Raw genomic sequence first — 14,275 nt, 5'->3', positions numbered from 1 at the left:
CTTTCTCGTTTAGAGTGAGCTTCATAGCTTTAACTAGTTAATTATTAATATATTATTATTATATTCTACTATAGTACAAAAGGAAAAGCATGGGTGGGTAAATTTTCTCTAAATTTCATGAATTATATTTAGTGCTTGATTTTTTTTAATTTGTTATTTCTTTTTCTTTCTACCAAACATTCTGTTTATATAAAATTTAAAGCCTTGAACATAGAGGCCAAAACCACACAGAATTTGGTTAGAATTTCTCATATTCATTAGTAGCATAACTTAATAGAAAGGAATTATTTGCAAAAAAAAAAAAGAAAAGAAAAGAAAAAAGAAAAACTCACACTGAGCCTAAAATACCAAATTTAAATCTCACGAATATGAATGTTCATAAAAATACTTAAAAAAACTACACTATTCTATTCTATGGCTGACAAATATTTCTCAAAAAATATACAATTTTTTATAATTAAAAATATGCATAGGTATGTTTGGGCAAGCGTAGTAGTAGCAAGCCCAAGGCAGGCACAGTCGATATATAAAGCACCCCAGCCTACTCACATCCTTAAATACGACTCTATCTAGGGTTTCTGCAGCCCTCTCCTCCTCTCTTTCTCCCTCTCCAGAGTTCAGATCCACAGAGTAGAACCACCATGGCCGACGAGGTTCAGTACGCTTCTGCCCCGGATTCGCTCACCAACAAGCGCAAATACGAGGACCAGCCCCCCTCGGCCACGACTCCGCCGTCCGTCGGTGCGCGCCGACCCACCGGCTTCTCTGCCCCGATCGCCTCTCTGTCGCCGGATTCAGGAAACGCGCCGCCGTCCTACAACAGCGTCCCGCCCCCTCCGGATGAGATCCAGCTCGCCAAGCAGCGCGCACAGGAGATCGCTGCCCGTCTCTTCAACAACGCCGAAGCTAAGCGTCCTAGGGTTGAGAACGGTGGCGGGGGCTTTGATTCCAATGATAGTATGTTTCTCACCCTCTCTGTAGTTTAGTGGTGCTTCTTTTGTTTATTTTGCGTTGGTTGTCTATATTTTCATGCTTTCTATTGAATTGGCTTTATTTTTTATGAATCTTCGACCTCTTGTGTCGATTGTGTGGCTTTTCTTCCTCTTTACGTGGTGTCAGACTGATGAGCCTACACTCTTGTCAACTTGGTCGACGTTGAGGATTCAAACAGAATTAGGGAAATTTTGCAGGGGGGGTTTTATTTCGGGTTATGCTATTGGCTGCTATTTCTATTTATTCTGTTCTTTCTGATATTATTGCGTTAAACACGTGACATATTGAGTGTTTTCTATTCTATTTCCTTTCCTCTCAAAAGGGAAAGAGGGGCCCTGATCCCGCTTTAGACAAGCAAGTTACTTTTTCTGTCCCGTTTTGTATGGATGATATCGATCTGAATGTTGGACACACCTGCATCAATTCTGAGTCTTATATATATATATATTTGGGGGTGGGGGCGATGGGCTTTGGTACATTATGTCTTCCTTGAGGGTTTGAGTTAGCCCGGGCACTTATTTACTGACATTTGATTGAATGCAGTTGCAGTACAGAAGCCTTTGATTTCAAGCATGGCTCCCTCATCAATACCAGTTTCATATGGTTATCAGGGAACAAGCAAAAAGATTGATATACCTAATAATAGGGTTGGTGTCATTATTGGGAAAAGTGGAGAAACTATAAAGTATCTTCAGCTTCAGTCTGGAGCTAAGATTCAAGTCACAAGAGATATGGATGCCGACCCTAATTCTCCTACTAGGATGGTTGAGCTTATGGGTACTCCAGATCAAATAGCAAAGGCTGAACAATTGATACATGATGTTCTTGCTGAGGTACTGGAGTGCAGCTGTAATGTAAATAGGGAAACTTATCTTTCTTAAATTTCATAGGGTTTTCTTTTTGACTGTATTCAATGTTGCATGGGAGAGCATGTGAAGAAGACAGCTGACTACTTTATGCATTCTTAAAGTAATTAATTTTAACTTTTTTCTGTTTAACATTTTTTTAATTTTCTCGCAGGCTGAAACAGGTGGCTCTGGAATAGTTTCTCGGAGGTTAACTGGAGGGCAACCTGGTTCAGAACAATTTGTAATGAAAATCCCCAACAACAAGGTCGTCAAATGAAACTGATTGTGGTCAGACTAACTTAAGTCTCCATTGTCTAGAATTCTTGGTTAGATTATAAATTTGTGCTTATGTTGTTTTCAGGTTGGTCTAATAATTGGTAAAGGAGGTGAGACCATAAAAAACATGCAAGCCAGGACAGGAGCTCGTATTCAGGTCTGGCATTGACTCCTGTGTAGTCTTCATTGTTTGATTCTACGAATTTTTTTTGTCTCATGGCATAACTGTCTTCAAATTTTGGAAAAGAAAATCTAGAAGAAGCCAACATTTCTTTAATCTGTTGTTGAATTTAGGATGCATAATCACATTTCAATCTAATTATTGGTTTGATGCTATGAATAATTTCAGTTACATCATCTTGGTTTGTGATCATACTGTTTGTTTCTTTTGAACCAGGTGATTCCCCTTCACCTTCCCCCAGGTGATACATCACCGGAGAGAACATTACAGATAGATGGGACTAGTGAACAAATTGAGGCTGCAAAACAGCTTGTCAATGAAGTAATCAGTGAGGTATGTTTGGTATTGCATAATCTTGCAGAATTGGTGCACCCAACTTTGAGTTTGTGTGTCAATTGAAAGCAATCCATTGTGTTTCTAGGGAGGAATTATGTAGTTGAGATGCATTCTATAATGTATTTCTGCATTCTGCCTTTTGTTATGTCTTTAAATGAATGCAGGTAGTGGAAGCTTGGAGTTAAATTTTGATGCATGTGTTAAATGCCTTCTACTTCATTATGCTATAGAGAATTCGTTTTTTTTCCCCTGAATATAGAGAATTCATTTGATCTTTAAAGATTGTACTTCTTTGTCTGTGACTGTACTACCCTTTTTTCTGTGTTTATATGTCTGTTTTATGTTCCTTGCAAGGTTGTTCAAAGCAGGTCTCTTTATTATTCCTTTGCTTGTATAAATGTAATGAATATTTTAATGCATTACCCCCTTTAATATAGGTCTACAGCACTCAGTTGTGCTGTTACTGTTCTCGTTGCATGTTAATTCTTTTCATAAATTTCTTTCAGGTGGATGTGATTGAAATTTTTGTACTTCCTATTACTGTCTTTTTGAAATACTAGTTTTATTGCTATGGTGATTTTATCTGCTTACCTCCTAAGAGGTATGTTGAGGAAGGGTGGAATCTTCAGAATTTTCTATTTTTCCTGGTTTACTTGGTTACTGATTCCCAATTTTCATTTATTCACGGTTGAATCCAATAGTATATTGTTTTGCTATATTAAGTCGTAATTGCTATTATGTGTGGGCATAGGTGTATCCTTGGTTATACCCAGAGTCCTGTTTCTCTTTTAAAATTTACTGTTTGATTCTTATTTTTAATCTAGGTTTAGTATATTGCTTTTTATAGGTCTCTTCAAAATATTTGCATTCAGTTCTTGTGCACCTCAACTCTACACCAAAACACTCCTTGTTCCTGCAATTTTTATTCAATTACATTCTTGCTAACAAAAGTACTCCTTAGCAACTGGTTTTCATGCAATCGGGGCACTATATACTCTTTGCTGTATTTAGACCTTGGAATGGCAGGAACCTTTTGCAGTGTGCTGCCCTATCTGGTGCTGTACAAGTACATATGTTGATGGACGTGTAGCGCACTTCATTTCTCGTGCAGTCAAACATCACCTTGGCTTTTATTGTTGCCAATTTCCTTGCCAATTCTTACATCTTGAATTTAACTGCTCTCAGTTTCGCCTGGAGCTTATTGCTTTTGGCTAAAATGACACAAGTTCTAAAAACTTTTTATTCAATATTTGCAAATGCCCCTGGTTCTATATGATTAAAAATATTTATGTTGTTGGCAATTAGTTTTCTGCCCTATTACTGCCCATGTGCTGAAGGTTGCAGATATGTCCTTCCGGATATGCTTTTGCCCTTGGGGGATGGATTCCTGTAATCTCTGCTACTTTCTAGTTATCTTTAGGATCTGTTAGAGCGTTATTTGCACTTCTATATACCTATCTGTATCTTTGATGGTTGGAGTTGTCCATTATAGTTTTTCTGCAGGATCATTGTACTTTTTGTCACCAAGACAGGTTCATTTTATTTTTATTTAACAGTTAGTTTATCTTTATTTACTCTATATATTGGTTAGTGTACAAGAATTTGGAATGAAGTCTAGTTTTGAAATGTTGAAAGATGAATATTCTTCTTCTTTAAGATATGCTTTGCAAGGGCTATATTGATTCATTGGAAATTTAGTATTAGGCAATTTTTGTAAATTTCATTTAGCGAGCTATTGAGCCCCTGTGCAAGAGTGAATCATTTTGAGGTGCATCTGATCAAGTATCTATTGCCATTTTTGGGATTCTCATTTGTTGTGGCCTCAACTTATTTGGATTTGTATATTATTGGTGATACTGTTTTTGGGAAGTGTTGTTGCATTAGTGGGTTTTGGAGTACTCAACCTACTGGTCCCACCAGCATGGAATTTGAAGTAGTTTTGGTCTTCCCTTCCGATTGTTCTGGTATGACTCCAAACCCTTCTTTTTCTACAAATTTACACCGACTATGTAGGGTAGTCTGGGTTATGTTTGATTCCTGCCTGAGTGGATCTTCAGCATCCAGTGATATTTTTTTCTAGTGCAAGCTTTGAAGTTGTCAAGTATGTTTGCGAGTTGTTTTCTGCACATTTCATTAAGATGATTTTAGGACCCTTGAGAGATCCCAGTATCTGCCTAGGAATTTTATTTGAAATGGAGAAGTTAACATATCTAGTAGGTGGTCTACTTTATATTGTTTGATTGTTGTCATCTTTGGGGAGAGAGTTAATGGATTTTAGTTTCTTTTATGGTTTGTAAGGTTTTGCATCATGTTTTAGTCCTCCCTTGTACTGAAAGAAGCTTCAGGTGTTACAACCCTAGTGCTGTAGCCATTGGAATGAAATTTTAAACTGCCTAGGAATATAATTGTTTTACCTATACAGCTTGAAGAATACTGTTGTATTGTATTTTGGAGTTCTTATAATTTCTCTTGAACCGGCGACATTTTTTGGATTGTGCATCTATTACACACTCAGGTAGTCACTTTTCTCCCTTGATAGATTTCGACATTTTAACCTATATTGATTTTCATAAAAAACACTTGCCTGTATTTTCTTTGCTTCCACCCACCTCATTAACTTCTTATGGTGTATGTGTTAGACCTGTTCTGCTAACTCATTATTATCAGTGTCTGTTATTTCTCTTAGTCTTGTGTGGAAATTGATGTATGGACACCTTATATTAAAAAAAAAAAATGTTTTTGGCTTAATTTAAAGCTGGAGCTGGTTGAGTAAGCTCTTCCTGTGAATGAATATTTTGTCTATTCTTTTACTTTAACCAAAGAGAGGGCCTGATGCTTCAGCTTATATTGAGTATAGTTGGTTCAATTCACTGGAAGTGTTGCATATTACCTAGAATTTCTGTTTGCTGCATGTTGCATCAACTGAATGTTCAGCAAAATATATGTTGGTCTAGTATTGACAATAGCAAGTATGCCTCTTTGTGGCACTAGCGCTTTTGTTATTCTGCTGTTATGTGAAAGCTTGTATGGATTTTTGCAAATCCATTTTGTACCCATTCATTATAAATAGGAAGAGGATGGGCTTCTGCTGGAGTAATTCAATAATACAACCAACCAGTACGGTATGTAGACGCCCAATCCCCTCTTGATATAAATAGAGCTTCTGCATTTATCTTGTTGACAATAATATCTGATGCATCCATGCTGGTTATGTCAATCCGTAGGCATATGTTTATCATCCACTCCGCATTAAGTATGCATATTATGTTTTGTGTTCTTGTTTTCCAGTATATTCTGTCAAGTTTACATGATTGATATAAAATTATGACTTGGTGCAGAATCGTCTTAGGAATTCAACAATGTCAGGAGGATATCCTCAGCAAGGATATCAAGCACGGCCTCCAACTAGCTGGGCTCCCCCTGGTCCTCCAATGCAGCAACCTGGTTACGGTTACATGCAGCCTGGAGGATATCCTGGCCCATCACCACAGTATAACATGTCTCAGACACAATACCCTGGGTATGCTCCACAACCTACATCCGGCAGTTATGCCACTGGCTGGGACCAGACAACTGGTGCAATGAATCAGCAGACTTCTCAGGGAGGTGGATATGATTACTATAGCCAGCAGCAACAGCAAGCCCCTGGTGGTCCTTCAGGTGCTGCAGATAACACCAGTTATGGTTACAGTCAGCCGCCAGCTTCTGGTTATAACACACAAGGGCAAGCTTATCCTCAGGATGGCTATGCTGGATATCCCGCACCTGCCCAACCAGGTTATGGCCAGCCCCAGGCAAATCCTGTTCAGGGATATGAACAGCAGCAAGGCTATACTTCAACTCCTGGTTATGGTAATGTGACCAACCAAACTCCTGAGGGTCATACCCCTTCCTATGGTGGAGGGCAGGGAGATGCCAACCAAGTGCCTCCGTCTGTCCAGACTTCTGCAGTGGGCCAACAAGGATACAGCAGTGGACAGCATACTAGCCCTAATTCTACTAGTTATCCAGCTCAAGGATCAGCCCAGCAAGGTTATGGGGTGCCCGCTTCCCAACCAGGTTATGGGGCTCAGCCACCTTCTGGATATGGCTCCAGCTATGGCCCACCTCAAGCTCAGAAACCACCAGCCAATCAACCGGCTTATGGGCAGCCCCAACAGTCACCCAGCGCCCAAGGAGGTTATGTGCAGCCTGGATTCGTGCAGCCCCCACCAGCTCAAGCTGGATATGCTCAAGCAGATTCTGGTGCACAGAGGGCTCCACCATCCAGCTATGGTACAGCTGCGGCTCAACCGGTGTATGGTGCCCCACCCTATGGTGCGGCACCAGTGAGTCAGCAAGGGTATGGGCAGCAGCCACCAGCATACAACAACTCTTATGGTGGTGGTTATTCTCAGCCTCCATCTTATTCCGCTGATGGCAATGCCCGTGGAGCCTATGATGCAGCAACTACTCCCCAGGTTGCTGCTGCTCAGCCTAGTGCAGTTGCCAAAGCTTCACCCCCTAGCTGATGCAAGGTGAGTGAAATTATTGCAGTGGCTTGGGTTAGGCTTGAAAAACTTATTGCAATCCTTGTTTCGTAGTGGTGTTAGATCTATAATTGCCGGATGATTTTTCCTTCCCTGCCTGTTATGGATGATTTTAATTTGTTTGTCTTGTTTGGGCATAATATTATATTATGCTTTTAGCCGGTGTTACTAATTACCTGTTTTTTTTAGAGTTAATTAAAAATATCGTTTGGCCTTTCCTGGTGCGGATAACTTGAGCAGGGGGAACTGATTGCAAAGCTTCTTTTGCAGCAATCTCTACTTGGTTCCAACATCAAATATTTTATTTGGATGGCGTTGGCGTAATAAATATAATCAGCACAGTGCAGTGGAGAATAAAATGGTTGAATTTGATAATAAATGGTTAGGGATGAGTGGATCCTAAATCTAATATAATGCCTCTATTGTCGTTTTATCTTTGGCCGGGCGAGTCGGTTCCAATGACTGATTTCATCGAGTTTCTTACACCAAACCAAAAGTCTAAATATTGTATTGTCACTAGGTACTACTCTTTGTTTGTAATGACCAAATGAAAGTGAGCCAATCACATGATTCTTTCGTTTTTGCATTAATTGTCATTCTTTTTCAACAATGTTTTTGTGTACTTAATTTTCCCCACAAGATTTGGTGTCTAAACAGGCATCTACAATGATTTTCAAACTCTAATCAATCCTTCAATTTTCTGGAAATGGAAATGGGGGCTATCTAGGGTTTTTGATCCTATTTGAAGTTGTCAATAGGGGTTTTTGTAATACTAGTTACTCACTAATGTGTGACTCCATATAAGAGTCAACAGCAGGTGCTAGTCAATGGCAACCTGTCTGCCGCTTGGAGCCAAGATTAGATCCACCTGTTGAAGATCCATGGAACTCACTGTTGTTTCATGACACAATATTTTCTGGTTATATATAAATATGTATCACTTTTGACTAAAATTTGTGTGTTCGATTCTAGTCTTGGTGAGCAATTTGGAAGTTAGGAATTTGAACTTGTTGCTGTTTATGGGGACTGTGGAATTTGTTTGTCTTTTAGGGGGGCGCTGTGCTTGCATTTGTTGCATACTATTACTATGGCACGCAGTCAGACACGGGGTTTTGTTCTCAAAACAATAGCAAATCACCTTTTGCATGGTGCCTATAAATAAATGGCTACTTTTTACGATTGAGGTATTTGCTGCTTCTCCAGTGTTTCCTTAAAATTTGAAGTAGCAAAATTGCTCTTTCAATACCTTGTATTTTCTGCTAAATGCAATGATGAATAAGCAAACATGTAAGAAGAAGCCATTTTATGTGGTTTTTTCCATGAAATCTTTTATTACGCTTGGCTTCTGAGCATTCATTGCTTGTGGTTTGTAATCTAGCTTCTTGAATCAGATCCTATTTGTAGTTCTCAATAGGGGTTTTTGTAATACAAGTTACTAATGTGTGTGGCTCCATATACGAGTCAACAGCAGGAGCTGGTCAATGGCAACCTGTCTGCCGCTTGGAGCCAAGATTAGATCCACCAGTTGAAGATCCATGGAACTCACTGTTGTTTCATGACACACTATTCTGGTTATATATAAATATATATCACTTTTGACTAAAATTTGTGTGTTTGATTCTAGTCTTGGTGAGCAATTTAGAAGTTAGGAATTTGAACTTGTTGCTGTTTATGGGGTTTGTGGAATTTGTTTGTCTTCTAGGGAGGCACTGTACTTGCATTTGTTGCATACTATTACTATGGCACTCAGTTGGACACGGGTTTTTTTTCGAAAAACAATAGCAAATCACCTTTTGCATGGTGCCTATAAATAAATGGCTACTTTTCACGATTGAGGTGTTTGCTGCTTCTCCAGTGTTTCCTTAAAATTTGAAGTAGCAAAATTGCTCTTTCAACTCCGTCTATTTTCTGCTAAATGCAATGATGAATAAGCTAACATGTAAGAAGATGCCATTTTATGTGGTATTTTCCATGAAATCTTTTATTACGCTTGGCTTCTGAGCATTCATTGCTTGTGGTTTGTAATCTGGCTTCTTGAATCAAATCCTATTTGTAGTTCTCAATAGGGGTTTTTGTAATAAGAGTTACTAATGTGTGTGGCTCCATATAAGAGTCAACAGCAGGGGCTGGTCAATGGCAACCTGTCTGCCGCTTGGAGCCAAGATTAGATCCACCAGTTGAAGATCCATGGAACTCACTGTTGTTTCATGACACACTATTCTGGTTATATATAAATATATATCACTTTTGACTAAAATTTGTGTGTTCGATTCTAGTCTTGGTGAGCAATTTAGAAGTTAGGAATTTGAACTTGTTGCTGTTTATGGGGTTTGTGGAATTTGTTTGTCTTCTAGGGAGGCACTGTACTTGCATTTGTTGCATACTATTACTATGGCACTCAGTTGGACACGGGTTTTTTTCCGAAAAACAATAGCAAATCACCTTTTGCATGGTGCCTATAAATAAATGGCTACTTTTCACGATTGAGGTGTTTGCTGCTTCTCCAGTGTTTCCTTAAAATTTGAAGTAGCAAAATTGCTCTTTCAACTCCGTCTATTTTCTGCTAAATGCAATGATGAATAAGCTAACATGTAAGAAGATGCCATTTTATGTGGTATTTTCCATGAAATCTTTTATTACGCTTGGCTTCTGAGCATTCATTGCTTGTGGTTTGTAATCTGGCTTCTTGAATCAAATCCTATTTGTAGTTCTCAATAGGGGTTTTTGTAATAAGAGTTACTAATGTGTGTGGCTCCATATAAGAGTCAACAGCAGGGGCTGGTCAATGGCAACCTGTCTGCCGCTTGGAGCCAAGATTAGATCCACCAGTTGAAGATCCATGGAACTCACTGTTGTTTCATGACACACTATTCTGGTTATATATAAATATATATCACTTTTGACTAAAATTTGTGTGTTCGATTCTAGTCTTGGTGAGCAATTTAGAAGTTAGGAATTTGAACTTGTTGCTGTTTATGGGGTTTGTGGAATTTGTTTGTCTTCTAGGGAGGCACTGTACTTGCATTTGTTGCATACTATTACTATGGCACTCAGTTGGACACGGGTTTTTTTTCGAAAAACAATAGCAAATCACCTTTTGCATGGTGCCTATAAATAAATGGCTACTTTTCACGATTAAGGTGTTTGCTGCTTCTCCAGTGTTTCCTTAAAATTTGAAGTAGCAAAATTGCTCTTTCAACTCCGTCTATTTTCTGCTAAATGCAATGATGAATAAGCTAACATGTAAGAAGATGCCATTTTATGTGGTATTTTCCATGAAATCTTTTATTACGCTTGGCTTCTGAGCATTCATTGCTTGTGGTTTGTAATCTGGCTTCTTGAATCAAATCCTATTTGTAGTTCTCAATAGGGGTTTTTGTAATAAGAGTTACTAATGTGTGTGGCTCCATATAAGAGTCAACAGCAGGGGCTGGTCAATGGCAACCTGTCTGCCGCTTGGAGCCAAGATTAGATCCACCAGTTGAAGATCCATGGAACTCACTGTTGTTTCATGACACACTATTCTGGTTATATATAAATATATATCACTTTTGACTAAAATTTGTGTGTTCGATTCTAGTCTTGGTGAGCAATTTAGAAGTTAGGAATTTGAACTTGTTGCTGTTTATGGGGTTTGTGGAATTTGTTTGTCTTCTAGGGAGGCACTGTACTTGCATTTGTTGCATACTATTACTATGGCACTCAGTTGGACACGGGTTTTTTTTCGAAAAACAATAGCAAATCACCTTTTGCATGGTGCCTATAAATAAATGGCTACTTTTCACGATTAAGGTGTTTGCTGCTTCTCCAGTGTTTCCTTAAAATTTGAAGTAGCAAAATTGCTCTTTCAACTCCGTCTATTTTCTGCTAAATGCAATGATGAATAAGCTAACATGTAAGAAGATGCCATTTTATGTGGTATTTTCCATGAAATCTTTTATTACGCTTGGCTTCTGAGCATTCATTGCTTGTGGTTTGTAATCTGGCTTATTGAATCAAATCCTATTTGTAGTTCTCAATAGGGGTTTTTGTAATAAGAGTTACTAATGTGTGTGGCTCCATATAAGAGTCAACAGCAGGGGCTGGTCAATGGCAACCTGTCTGCCGCTTGGAGCCAAGATTAGATCCACCAGTTGAAGATCCATGGAATTCACTGTTGTTTCATGACACACTATTCTGGTTATATATAAATATATATCACTTTTGACTAAAATTTGTGTTCGATTCTAGTCTTGGTGAGCAATTTAGAAGTTAGGAATTTGAACTTGTTGCTGTTTATGGGGTTTGTGGAATTTGTTTTTCTAGGGAGGCGCTGTGCTTGCATTTGTTGCATACTATTACTACGGCACGCAGTCAGACACGGGGTTTTGTTCTCAAAACAATAGCAAATCACCTTTTGCATGGTGCCTATAAATAAATGGTTACTTTTCACGATTAAGGTATTTGCTGCTTCTCCAGTGTTTCCTTAAAATTTGAAGTAGCAAAATTGCTCTTTCAGCTCCTTGTATTTTCTGCTAAATGCAATGATGAATAAGTTAACAAGTAAGAAGATGCCATTTTATGTGGTATTTTCCATGAAATCTTTTATTACGCTTGGCTTCTGAGCATTCATTGCATGCGGTTTGTAATCTGGCTTCTGGAATCAGATACATATGTTTCGGTGTTAGTTTTATTTATCCTATTTTTAAGTTGTCTTTTTTTGTTTTTTTGGTGGAGTTAAAGCTGGCGCCCTTTTATTAAAAAAAAATACTTTTGGGCTATGGGTTTGGTGCAACACCCATTGAGGAATTTTGTTGCTTTTAGGTGCATGCTCCATGGTTTATATTGGGATTGGTTGCATCTTCAGTTTTATAAATTATTATGCAAATTCTGTCATCAACATCCCTTTTGGCCCTCAAAATTGCTGATGCTTTGGGGCCATGTTGGAATTGATTTCTTTTGTTATTTGTAGCTAATTATGCCATGGTAGATACGGATGGTATTAGACCGCTCTCAATGGTTGGGGATGCAAAATCGTTCCAGCTTCCAACGCATGTAGGGCATTGGTGTGTTTGTTCTCAAAACAGTTTCTGGGTGTTGGTTGGTTCAATCTTCTTGCAGTTGGTATTTGTTTTGCTACATACGTGACCGTATGAGAGGACAGCATTGTAGCAAGCCAAAAGGATATAATTAATTGTGAATACTTACTGAAAAGGTAAATGCTGTGTACGACTACTGATTGTGGGAACTCTTTTAAAAATGGCTGATAGGTTGAATTATTCACAACTTTAATTCCTTCGGCGCTCCTAGATTCTGAGGTGTGAACATAAATTTGCCCCAATTACATCATAAACTGCAATAGCAAGTGTGGATTTTAACAGGATTTACTACTTAAAATTCATCAATCAGATCCTGGAAAAAGTGCATGCAACTACTACTCAACCTCGAAACCATTCCCAATACTGTTTCTATATTTGGCACTGCCAAATCATCATTTATCCATTACAGAACAGCAAAAGCCTCGCCTTTGACTATGAGCAACTCTCCTGCTCGTTAAGAGTCACATTCCTTCCCTCCGGGTGTGGGTGTAGAGGGAGGCATTTGCTAGAGTACTTATCAATTGCAATTCGTGTGCCAATTGGCAAGCATATTATTTTATATTGCTTTTAATTCAACAAAGTATGCAAATGCTCCAAATTGGATTACGCCGCGAAGTAGCATTGTAATGGAGAGTGAAGTAACTCACTCCAAAAAGAATTTTAACTCGACAGTGTAACGGGAAGTGAATTTTCTCTCTTTATTATTAGAGAATTTTTAATATAAAATTGTGTTTACCGGCCAATCATTCATTTTTAGCCTGCCTTTCATTAGCCATCAGTGTTTCTTTCAATTCATGCAAAATACAAGCTACGTTTAATGCTTACCGATTCAGCGATTTGATCACAACACTATAGCTCCAGCCATACAAAGATATGACCAAAATACTAGCCATTTAACGGGGAAGCAAAGGAATGACTAGTTATTCAAAACACCAAGTCTTGTATTCAAAACAATAGTCTTATACTTTGACAAAAAGTGAAGAATCCTGTACTAAGAGTAACGTGAGAAGTAGTTGTGTAACAACATTTTGATCTTCAAATGAAGGGCATTCTGCCTTTAAAAGAGAGTTTTGACACATTTTCAGCTTCAATGGCATTGTCAACACTTCGAAATCCTCTACTTTTTAAGTCATTATATTGTGATCCTCTCGTAACCCAAAAGATAATACTTCATTCTAACTCTATTAGAATGATCATATTCAACCAAATTTAATTTAGGTCAAACAAATCTAACTCTCTCTGCCAAAATTCCAAAAGTTCGGCCAAATACAATTAAATCTTATAAAATCCCATAATTTTAATCTAAGTTAAATAAGGGTATGTGATGGTTAGTTTGTGTTTTTCAAATCAAATTACTATTGTTGATTTAACTATCTTTTAAATCATATCAAAATTATTATATATTTAAAATCACTCAAAACTATAATTTAGCAGTTTGGGAGATTTAGGTGATTTCAATGATAATAATTAATAACAACTAATAAAAAACTAGCAAACATATCAACAATAACAATATTTTTTATTTTAACATGAATTAGAGTGAGGTAAAAAGTTGATGGCATTTTTGTTTTTGAATTTGTAGCTTACTTGGCTGTAAATTAAGTTTTATAATCTTATGATTAAATAAGCAATTCAAACTATAAAAAACTTAGTTTTATATAGGATTTGGACAGCGGCCGGGCTGTTTTGGTGGTATATCGTAACTTAAAACCAAAATTAAACCACTTTAGATGATTTTTGAAATTATCAAATCATAATTGACCACTAATTGACAATTTACAGATTTAAATGAATTTATTTTTTCTTACTCACCCCCTAGAGCTAAGGACTCTCAATGCGAGGCCAATAGTTTGAACTAAAATATGTGTTATCTAAAAGTGATTTTTTTTTATATTATATTTTTAATAATAAAAAATTATAATATCTATTTTTGAAATGTACACTAAATGAAGTGATAAACCATTTATAATAGTCCATAATAATTATGCATAATAGGGGCTATTATTGAATTCCAATTACTTAAGAGACTGCTAT

The 14,275-nt window shown here is 37.6% G+C and overlaps 1 protein-coding gene and 6 non-coding genes across 16 annotated transcripts; all 7 read left to right on the top strand.

The window, feature by feature from the left end:
* The first annotated feature begins 551 nt into the window (after nt 1-551).
* On the top strand, nt 552-12,434 carry LOC127813897 (uncharacterized). 10 transcript variants are annotated; one of them, XR_008026246.1, is made up of 8 exons: nt 552-957; nt 1,537-1,826; nt 2,014-2,106; nt 2,203-2,274; nt 2,515-2,631; nt 5,973-7,151; nt 11,469-11,602; nt 12,115-12,434. XR_008026246.1 is itself a non-coding variant. In XM_052355014.1 (7 exons), exons 1-6 carry the CDS (start codon nt 642-644, stop codon nt 7,143-7,145), a joined length of 2,061 nt encoding a protein of 686 aa, XP_052210974.1. In that variant the 5' UTR covers nt 552-641; the 3' UTR covers nt 7,146-7,151; nt 12,115-12,434. The 10 variants fall into 10 exon arrangements, 7 of the variants coding, with proteins under 7 accessions (XP_052210974.1, XP_052210975.1, XP_052210978.1 ...); XR_008026247.1 differs by lacking the exon at nt 11,469-11,602 and adding an exon at nt 8,214-8,347; XR_008026245.1 differs by lacking the exon at nt 12,115-12,434 and adding an exon at nt 8,214-8,347 and having other exon boundaries at nt 11,469-11,835.
* On the top strand, nt 8,426-8,517 carry LOC127787789 (small nucleolar RNA R24). Its single transcript, XR_008020248.1, has one exon. It is a non-coding gene; the product is annotated as a small nucleolar RNA R24 (small nucleolar RNA).
* On the top strand, nt 9,078-9,169 carry LOC127787788 (small nucleolar RNA R24). The gene has a single exon (XR_008020247.1). It is a non-coding gene; the product is annotated as a small nucleolar RNA R24 (small nucleolar RNA).
* LOC127787787 (small nucleolar RNA R24) lies at nt 9,730-9,821 on the top strand. Its single transcript, XR_008020246.1, has one exon. It is a non-coding gene; the product is annotated as a small nucleolar RNA R24 (small nucleolar RNA).
* On the top strand, nt 10,382-10,473 carry LOC127787785 (small nucleolar RNA R24). Its single transcript, XR_008020244.1, has one exon. It is a non-coding gene; the product is annotated as a small nucleolar RNA R24 (small nucleolar RNA).
* Nucleotides 11,034-11,125, top strand: LOC127787784 (small nucleolar RNA R24). Its single transcript, XR_008020243.1, has one exon. It is a non-coding gene; the product is annotated as a small nucleolar RNA R24 (small nucleolar RNA).
* On the top strand, nt 11,681-11,772 carry LOC127787790 (small nucleolar RNA R24). Its single transcript, XR_008020250.1, has one exon. It is a non-coding gene; the product is annotated as a small nucleolar RNA R24 (small nucleolar RNA).
* Nucleotides 12,435-14,275: the final 1,841 nt, after the last annotated feature.

The sequence above is a fragment of the Diospyros lotus genome, chromosome 12 (genome assembly GCF_014633365.1).
Source record: "Diospyros lotus cultivar Yz01 chromosome 12, ASM1463336v1, whole genome shotgun sequence".
In the NCBI taxonomy this organism is placed as follows: Eukaryota; Viridiplantae; Streptophyta; class Magnoliopsida; order Ericales; family Ebenaceae; genus Diospyros; species Diospyros lotus.
This window is presented reverse-complemented; position numbering and strand designations above follow the sequence as displayed.

What these genes read in the sequence shown, in the direction of transcription:
- LOC127813897 (XM_052355014.1), top strand. Translation starts at nt 642, where the DNA reads ATGGCCGACGAGGTTCAGTACGCTTCTGCCCCGGATTCGCTCACCAAC. An exon ending in TACATGATGTTCTTGCTGAG is followed by an intron (nt 1,827 to 2,013) that starts GTACTGGAGTGC and finishes ATTTTCTCGCAG; the next exon opens with GCTGAAACAGGTGGCTCTGG. An exon ending in GGACAGGAGCTCGTATTCAG is followed by an intron (nt 2,275 to 2,514) that starts GTCTGGCATTGA and finishes CTTTTGAACCAG; the next exon opens with GTGATTCCCCTTCACCTTCC.